This window comes from Scardinius erythrophthalmus (assembly GCF_964197995.2).
Source record: "Scardinius erythrophthalmus genome assembly, chromosome: 20".
In the NCBI taxonomy this organism is placed as follows: Eukaryota; Metazoa; Chordata; class Actinopteri; order Cypriniformes; family Leuciscidae; genus Scardinius; species Scardinius erythrophthalmus.
Window position 1 is genome coordinate 12,707,177 of NC_138240.1, and position 9,374 is coordinate 12,716,550.

The following is a 9,374-nucleotide window of genomic DNA, read 5'->3' on the forward strand; positions in this document are numbered from 1 at the left end:
GAGTCACTTGGGTGAATCAAAACTCCAGCTGGCTGTCATGCAGAACGGGATGCTGTTACTTGTAGTTCTTTTAGAATTAGTCTAGAAGGAGATGTATTCTCTTAAAACAGCGTGTAAGGTTTAACTATAAAAAAATATGTAATATGAAAATTTCCTTAAAAAAATCCAATACAAGACGTATAACGTTGATTTAACTTTAAAAGAAAATGTGTGAAAAACTGGCACCTAGATGAGCGCTTCCGGGTTATATTCACGTTCCGGGTTACACTGAACAGCATGGCTGATGAAAACAGCTCTTTGGCTATTTGGCCAGAAATAGAAAAAGCAGAAAAGGAGAACAGACGTGAGTTGGTGCTTCAAGGTTCAGCGGTTGACAAAAAGATCCAGGATAGCTGCGGACTTCACCCGCGACTTTATTCTCTTTCGCTGCTAAACTACCTGGAGATCAGTCAATGTCCCAGTTTACATGAGATCCACGAGAACATCAGACATCTGTCACATCTACAGAGTCTGATCCTCTGCAGGAACAAGCTCACTTCAGTCCCAAAAAGCATCGGTGATCTGAAGGCGATCAAAGTCCTGGATCTGTCAGTCAACCAGCTGCAGGCTCTGCCCGAGGAGATCTGTGCATTGAGCGAGCTCAAGACTTTAAATGTCAGCTGCAATAGCATCACTGCTCTGCCGGATGGTCTGAGCAAGTGTGTGAAGCTCGCCAGCATCAATGTGTCCAAAAATGCGCTCTCACGGCTCCCAGAAGACTTATGGTGCTCCAACCTGGAGCTCCTCAGCAGTATTATTGCATCAGAAAACGCCATAGAGGAGCTGAGCAGTGACGTTCATAAGCTGGCTGCACTGAAGGTGTGTTTCATTTATTAGAGAAATCCACTTGAAAATAATAGTCTTAGAATTGAAATAGAATTACAGTTTACCCCAGCCCTAGATAATAGGCCTACAATTTGTAATGAATTTTTTTTTTTATTAAACTAGAAAATAATGTTAAATGGGTGTAATTTTTAACCATTAGTGTTCAGTAAATATCAATAATCAGTTGTGATTTTTAGAAGTAATTCTAAAGATTGTATGTGATGTATAATGTACTTAAAATATTATATTTTTTTTTTCTCTCTGATAATAGGCCAATAATTTGTAATGTGTAAATGGAAGCATTCCACTGTTGGTCTCAGACTTTTAGACCTTTTAAATTCAATAAGTAATCAGTTTTGTGTTTTAAAAAAATATATATTATTTGTATTTTATTTTTTATTTAGTTTTTTCCCCCAAACTAATTGTAAAGATTTTAGGTGGTATATTATATACACAGATTAAAAAAAAATATTATTGTTATTTAGAAATATTTAGGGGATTTAAAAAATATATATATATATATATAAAATAGAATTATAATTTGTAACTCATTTAAAATATCTAAATTAATAAATTAGAAAGTAATAGAAGATGCAAACATTTCACTAGTGGTCTCTGGAATATTTGGCTATTACTGTATATTAATATGCAATAATATTATTTAAAATGCCAGTGTTGAATTCCTCCATCATCTTCTCGTATATCCCACTTTCTCCTATCTCAGGTTTTGGATCTCTCCAGCAACAAGCTCCAAGAGCTTCCGTTCGAGTTGGCCGACTGCTCCAAGCTGAAAGAGACCAATTTTAAAGGGAACAAGCTGAAGGATAAAAGGCTTGAGAAGATGGTGAATGGTTGCCAGACCAAATCCGTCCTAGACTACCTGAGGGCAGGAGGGAGGGGAAAAGGCAAAGGCAAGCAGCAGGATGGAGAGGCGGGAGAGAAGGCCGACGCTGGCCGTAACGTCTCCAAGAAGAAAAGCGCTGCAAAGCAGAGAGGCAAAAAAGAGGCAGAGGAAGTGGATGAGCTTAATCGGATGGTTGTGAGAGTTCTGCACGTATCCGAAGCGCCCACAGCTGTTACGGTGAAAGTTTCCGCAGGCATTAAGGATGTCCGGCCATACATAGTGTGCTGTATTGTGAAAGGCATGAACCTCAGACAAGGAAATTCACTCAAGCGGTTTCTAGTTGCTCAGGTGACACAAGTTACAGCAAATATCTCAGCCATCAAACATATTGTATTCTCTCTGTCTGTCTGTTTTTGATTCATTTTATGTCAGCTTCTATAAATATTAATGTTTTACCATCCTGTCTGCAGACCAAACTTCATGATGAGATTTGTGCCAAAAGGACAACGGCAACCATCGCAACTCATGACCTGGGCTTACTAAAGGCTCCTCTGACGTATGACGCCAGGTCACCAGATACACTAAAGGTATCTAAGGCATTTTATCACTCTTTGTGTATCTTTTTTTGCTTAACATGTTATGATTTATACCTAATATTCTTATTCACATTTAGAATAAATCTTTAATTCAACACAATTAAACAGTCTTGATCTTTCACGTCTCTCTAGTTTGTTGCGTAACTCGTCAATCAGAGCATCTCCACTAGTTGCATAACAGTCAAACAATGAAGGAACAATGAATATTTGATAACCGTTGTCGATACAGTTTTTATGAATGGTGGGAATCTGGTTTCAAAGCCACCAGCTGACTAATGGCACAGAGAAGTCCCATAATCCTCAGTTTTTAATAATAAATGAACAGTCCTTTTTCTCGCTGTTGTTTCTTTTGTGTTGACAGTGAATTCGGCACCTCTCTAAGAGGCCACAGGGAGTAGGACAATAGGATGTGTTACGTGGCTTCATTCTCGTAATTGATGGTTTCGTTTATACGCTAGAGAACAGGCTTAAGCAATAAGCTAAGAGATACTGTTTATTGACAGAAATATAAATAGAGTGACAAAAACTCTGACTAGATTCATAATATAGCACATCCTTGAATCCCTTTTGGGTTTATAAAATGTTTACTTACTACATAATGAAATTATTAATGACAAATTTTCATTGAAATATTACCACCATGTAAACATACCTACAGCACAGTACTTTGATAATATTGTCATATGTGAATTGTTTTATTTTGGAAATGTGTAGATAGTTCCTCTGGGTCGTAAGGAGATAAAGGCATCTGACTTGCTGAAGCATCTTCAACAGGAAGCAGATGAACAGAGAAAACAGAAAAAGCGACAGAACGTTTCAGGACTCCACAAGTAAGAAGATGTGCATTACATTCCTGATTGTCTAATATTAATTGCTGTGATTATTTAATATTATAATGATTATCAGATTGAAACATTAGGGGGCACAATCTCTCAAGCAAAAGAATACAAAAGGTTTTGTGGGAAACTTATAAATGTGACATTATTTCCAATTGTAGAAAATAGGAACTATGTTATGCTCCCTAAATGTATTGTTTACTATCTGAGTCCTTTCTAAGTGATCCGAAAAATATCCCTCGTTTGTCAGACACCTATTATGTTGTTGTGGGTAATTGGTGTAATTTCATCCATTTAATTGCATTGGCTACACAGAACACTAAGTGCAAATACTGAGCTCATTATTCAGCGTTATTTATTATTCAGCATTCCATGGACGTATTCCCAACTTTTAATTTTTCACCCCCAGATACCTTCAACTCCTTGATGGAAAAGATCTCTACCCCTGCTTGGTTGACGCAGATGATCACGTGGTGTCATTTCCACCAATCACAAACAGTGAGAGGACTAAGGTAATTTATGTCAATTAAGTGAAATATGCCAAGGTTATTTCAGGTCTTGATGATGAAGGTGGACAGCCTAATCAGACTTGACTGATTTTATGGCTTTATGCAGGGTTTTTTTATGATTATTACTATTTCTTCTCAAGAAGGACTTCATAAGTGTCATAACAAAAATAATATAAAATTTGTAACCAGTGATATATTCATACATTCTTATCAATGCAAATTAACTATGACAAATGTCTTGTTTGATTATTATTTATTAAAATATTTTTTTGCCAAACAGCGTTTTTAATAAACTTCTGTCTCTGCAGATAAAGAAAACCACACAAGAGCTGTTTTTAGAAGTGACGAGCTCCACCAGTCTGCAGATCTGTAAAGATGTTATGGATGCACTGATAATAGTAAGATACAACTATAGTGTTTTATTTTGATTTATTATTTTTTAAATATATTTAATTTAGCAGTTTGTGTTTATTTTATTCACATATTAACATAATATAAATTGTATCACAAATATGCACAACTAAATCAATCCTTTATCAATATCAATATCAGTCCAGTAGTCTCTGTAATAGAGATGATGATTTTTTTTATTGTTTTGTTCTTTTGTCTGATCATATGGATTTCTACTAGAATTGCTCTGCTGTAAATAATATTTTTTTTTATATGAACTATTTGACCTGCTCTACAGTAAGGGCTCTGATTTGAGTCTGCCCTGTAAGAGTGCAGGATTGGATCAGCGCTGTTATGCTATTTGAATGCACAGCTTTTGAATGCTGATACCCTTGTGGAAGAAATGAGCTCATCTTTCTGCTGAGACACACACACTTGGTGTACAGTGTCTCGGAGGCATTGCACCATCACAAAATGCAATTTCAGAGCCCCTGACTGCTGCTGATTTTATTATTCAAGTTGTCCTTTTAGTTTAATTAATGTTCCTAAATTATAGGGTTTTTTTTGTTTTGTTTTTTACCTGACTTAATGGAAATCCGTGAAACGTGACATGGAAGATAAAACCAAGGATTTGGTTTAGATTGCAGCTGTGAGATTTCCTCCATGATACAAATGACCTGTCCCACTTTCGTACATTCTTTTTTTACGACAGCTCAAATAACTACTGAATATTTTACTATAAGACAACATAAGACTCTCTGAATGAACACACTTTCAGTGACATTAAATCAGTTATCGAGCTTTGTCATTGCATTCAATTGACAATTATGCTATTACTATATACTCTGCTGTTTAAATGCATGTTTAAATGTGTTCTGCTGTTTAAATTTCACATAGTTTCCTACACTAAAGCACCTAAGGCACTTGCACACTAAAAAAGCATTTTCCTTTAAGCATTCATTGTTGCATTTTTGCAAGCTATGAAAGTTTACAACGGAAAACAGCAGTAATAATCATGAATTTTTTCTGACTATTCTTGTTTCTTTTTCAGAAAATGGCAGAGCTTAATAAATTAAGCTTTGACATAAAGGATGAAGTGGACTCGGACGAAGAGACGGATGTGATTTCAGATCGTCCCGCGGAGAACCCGGCCTCCCCTGAGCTGACTGTTTTACAAGTGAAGGTCTTTGATGTAGAAGGAAACCTTAAAGTGGTCTACCCATCAAAAACCGACCTGATGTCTGACCTCAGTAATTTATCAGTCATCCGATAACTAAATTCAGCGGTTAATGTTTTTTCTTTGTAATTTTGTAATGCATTGATCCCATAAAATTCAATAATTATCTCTAATTAAACTAAAATATTAATTTAAATATTGTATGTAGTGGTTTTCATTTACACTCCCTAAGGTATCTTTTGTATTTCTGTTTCCACCTCAGCACTGAAAAAAATAAAAACGATTCTGACTTCATATATCACAATGTGACTTAATTTCCTTTTTTATACTTTATCCTTCATTTACATGTTCTACTATGAGGTGGTAACAGGCTTCCATACTTTTAAGTTTCACTGCACTTTATGCAAATAAAATATACATATACAAAATAATACAAGCTTTTGTGTTTATGGAACACAGATTTATACTTCTAATATGATTTAATATTAATTATTTTGCCCTTGTCGATAAAATAAACATCCCTTTTTTTCATCTTCCCTTGTTTCGCTGAATTTTTGGGTGAGTTATAGAATTATACAGTGAAATAAATCTTCCTATATCATGTTTATGCACTTAGGTTGACTTTCCGTAAGGAATTTTAGTCCGAAGGAAAACATCTGCATCAAACTAGTTAGTAGTAAGGTTAGCATTAACCATTTTAAAAATGCACGTATTCAAACATTTTTAGTAAACACTTAGCATTGTTGTCATCCTGTGTATGTTTGTGCCCGTGGAGCAGATGAATGCTCCGGGTTTGGTTACAGATCAGATGACTGGTGGACTCAGGAAATGTAAAGAGGAGGAGAGTAAGTCGGAGCTGTCTATAAGAGATGCAAGCAGGGCTCTGTCTCACGGGACAGTCCATCATGCCACATGACATTGACAGCAGACTATTTTGCTACGGTCTTATTAAAAAGAAATGAAAATGACCCAGAGTGACCAGAAGAATGACAATTGGGACCACAGGAGAAGATGGAAGAGTGGATATAACAAAACTCATGGTATCCAAGAGAATTTCCATAAGCTTGAGACGTTGAAGACCTCCAGCCCAACTGTGCCTATTTGTCTGGAGTTGATTGGAACAAAGGGATCCTACCATTTATCATTAGGAGGGAATTTGGCTGGCAATGGTAAAGATCAATCCTGCAAAACTATGAAGATTTTAATGCCGAAGGGGAACGATGGCAGGACTTTGGTAAAGAGTAGCTCACTGCCTCCAATATACAGCCCAAGAATGTCTACCATCTCCATGTATTGTACAAAAAACTGTGTGCCAAGCTGGGAGGTAGAATGTCAGGAGAAGAAAGCCAATATCTTGTCCACCAGCATAAAGATGGACAAGGCATTGTTCAGCAGACAAAAGCAAGGATGTCAGCTGATCTGCAACGGGCTGGCTGTCTTAAATGAGAGAGTGCTGGTTCAAAACCAAGAACCGAGACAGAACAGCTTGACGATTTCTGATCCATCAGCAGGGCAGCTACAGGATGGATTTCTGGGTGTAGAGCCCAGTAATGTCAATGCCAGTGAGAGAGAAGCGATGACAGAAGGGATGAAGGACTCTGCGAGTGTATCTAAGGGCAGACCTGTGCTGACGCTCTCAGATTCGGCTATTGAGATGGAAAATGAGAAGGACGCGAATGAAATGATAGACAATCAGGAGGACGAGTATTACACTAACCAAAGGATCACAGCGTGGATCGTCAAAGTAAATGCAAGCTTGTTTTCTCCATTAAAAGATGAGATTATTGATCAGACACTAGAAGAGCAGGATGTGGATACTATTAAAATCATCTATGACCAGGACTGATGTCTATGTGTAATGTTAATTGTTAACAGTGTAAAATAATGTTTAGTTAGTTAACAACAGTTAATCCATTAGGTGTCATGATCATTATTTAAAAAAAAAAAGTTTGGGGTCAGTAAGACTTTTTAGTGTTTTTGAAAGTCAGTTTTCACAAGGATACATTTATTTGATCAAAAATACAGTAAAATGGTAATATTGTGAAATATAATTACAATTTAAATTGTTAATTTTTTATATATATATATATATAGGCCTATATATATTTTATATTTAATTTAGTGATGGCAAAGCTGAATTTTCAGATGGTCCTTCAGAAATCATTCTAATATGCTGATTTTGTGCTCATGAAACATTTATTATTGTTATTATCAATGTTGAAAACAGTTGTGCTGCTAGATTTTTTATGGAAAAAAAAATTCATGATTTTTTTATGAATAAAAGTTAAAAAGAACAGCAATCAATTCAATGCTTTGCTAAAACTATTAATTTCTTTAAAAATGTCTTACTGGCTTCTAATTTTTGAATAGGAAGTAATATTACTGTAGATTAATAAATACTCTGGATTAAATAATGTTAACAAATTGAACCTCATTTTCTTTTTTTTATAGCTTTAGAATTTTTTATATTGCCATAATAGCTGAATATATCTGTTGCGACTCCTTTGATGTTCTTTTAAAAAATGAGATCACTGACATTAAAAAAAAACTTTTTTTTGATTGAAGAATTTTATTTATTTGATTTTTGTTTATTTTTTATATTCAATATATTGAGTTAAAATAAATGTAATGCATTTGTCTGTGTTGCAGAATGACACATTCCCAAAAAATATTGATAAATGTTGGTAAACTCTTAAAATGTTTCCTTTATGGGCATAATTCATGTTTCCAATAAGAGCCAGATTTAGATTTTTTTTCAATATCCAGTTCCTTCAAGATACATGGAGTGTCCTCATCAGCATCTGTGAACGTAGTATCCTGTGATGTATCCAACTATGTATATAACTACCATCACGGTCAAAGATGCTGTCGCTTTCAGCGCGATACCCAGCCGTCCAGTACACAGACTGTTATAGAGTCTATAGGGCACAGATGAGACATGAATTATCTGATTGAATCCAATAACAACTTATGAAGCTTTGCTTTAACACTGTTGGGGATATTTTGGGAATATTTAATTTAATTTGATCAATCAATAAATTTCACTAGAAACAAACCTTGTTGTATTACTTTAATTTAATACTGTGAAGCTGCTTTGATACAATCTGTACTGTGAAAAGCGCTATACAAATATACTTGACTTGACTTGTTTATTTTTCAGTTCACTGAAAATCCTATATAGTGGATTCTCACCCAGTCAGTCTGGACTGTGACTGCGGTACTGGCATATTCATGTTGTCTTCGCTCCAGCGGTTGTACTGAACACTGGCTTCATTGGACTCCATTTCCTTCCAGCTTTCTGCTCCTCAAAGTCAGCTAAAAAAGAAAGTAAATGAAAAGGAGAAGCTATACTAGCAAACTTGCCCTGCTACTTTGAGACATAAAATCATTTCAAGTTTACTTTCAGGTAATGGGCTTGGCTGTGTCTTGGAAATCATTCAGCAGTTCAGTTATCAATGTTAAGGAAGAGTTAATGAATAATATGAATCATGTTATGTTAGTGGCTGAGGTCCATTACATGGAGAAGTATATACAGCTTCAGTGTTTCCCTCTTAAAGAGTTGTGGTTGTTTTCCCCCAAGTTCCTAAAGTTTATACTGCATCACATTAATGTTACAATCAAAATATTGATAGAATGATTCTGCTCTATTTGCAAATCTGTCTGCCGATCAAAGCCTAATTTGAATACTCACACGTTCTCAGGACATCAACTGGGAAGTCATCAAATCTTTAGTCTCTCACACTGTCTTATGCGTGTCAGTCCTAAGAGCAGAGTGGGTCCAGGAGGACATTTGGCTAACCTTTGCTCACAGCCCGTCATAAATGAAATCCCTAAACTGCTGTCTTGGTTCATAAAAATAAACTTGTCTTGTTGCCTAAGTGAAGTCTTATTATTGTGAAGAACTAGTGAGTCATATTATTAAATAAATAAATATTTTATTAAAAGCATCAACTTATCTTTATATAAGTTAAATCTTATGAAATCCCTGCAGAATTTAATACACAGTCAGTTATCATAGTTGTCTTTCCTTGATGTTAATACTTCCTCACAACACCCTCCTCCAGTCTGTGATTGGTTGGAACACTATTTGTTTTGGTTTTGATTGTTTGGCTAAACCATTTGTTTTTGTGTGCAGATCTCAGAGCCTAGGCTGCCTAC

General features: G+C 35.5%; 2 protein-coding genes across 2 annotated transcripts; one reads left to right on the forward strand and one right to left on the reverse strand.

Annotated features, from left to right (window-relative positions):
* The first annotated feature begins 2 nt into the window (after window positions 1-2).
* lrrc47 (leucine rich repeat containing 47) lies at window positions 3-5,749 on the forward strand. Its single transcript, XM_081348521.1, has 7 exons — window positions 3-858; window positions 1,589-2,056; window positions 2,179-2,295; window positions 3,019-3,134; window positions 3,550-3,652; window positions 3,958-4,047; window positions 5,091-5,749. The coding sequence occupies exons 1-7, from the start codon at window positions 277-279 to the stop codon at window positions 5,310-5,312; spliced, it is 1,698 nt and encodes a 565-aa protein (XP_081204647.1). The 5' UTR covers window positions 3-276; the 3' UTR covers window positions 5,313-5,749.
* A 2,261-nt stretch (window positions 5,750-8,010) lies between these two features.
* On the reverse strand, window positions 8,011-8,500 carry smim1 (small integral membrane protein 1; the record flags this gene model as incomplete). The annotated part of the gene is made up of 2 exons (XM_081348597.1): window positions 8,011-8,134; window positions 8,409-8,500. The coding sequence occupies 2 exons, from the start codon at window positions 8,498-8,500 to the stop codon at window positions 8,011-8,013; spliced, it is 216 nt and encodes a 71-aa protein (XP_081204723.1).
* Window positions 8,501-9,374: the final 874 nt, after the last annotated feature.

Bases quoted from the DNA above. Each gene is read 5' to 3' on its own strand.
- lrrc47 (XM_081348521.1), top strand. From the start codon at position 277: ATGGCTGATGAAAACAGCTCTTTGGCTATTTGGCCAGAAATAGAAAAA. The intron at 2,057-2,178 runs GTGACACAAGTT...TCCTGTCTGCAG, and splicing joins AGCGGTTTCTAGTTGCTCAG to ACCAAACTTCATGATGAGAT. The intron at 2,296-3,018 runs GTATCTAAGGCA...GGAAATGTGTAG, and splicing joins GGTCACCAGATACACTAAAG to ATAGTTCCTCTGGGTCGTAA.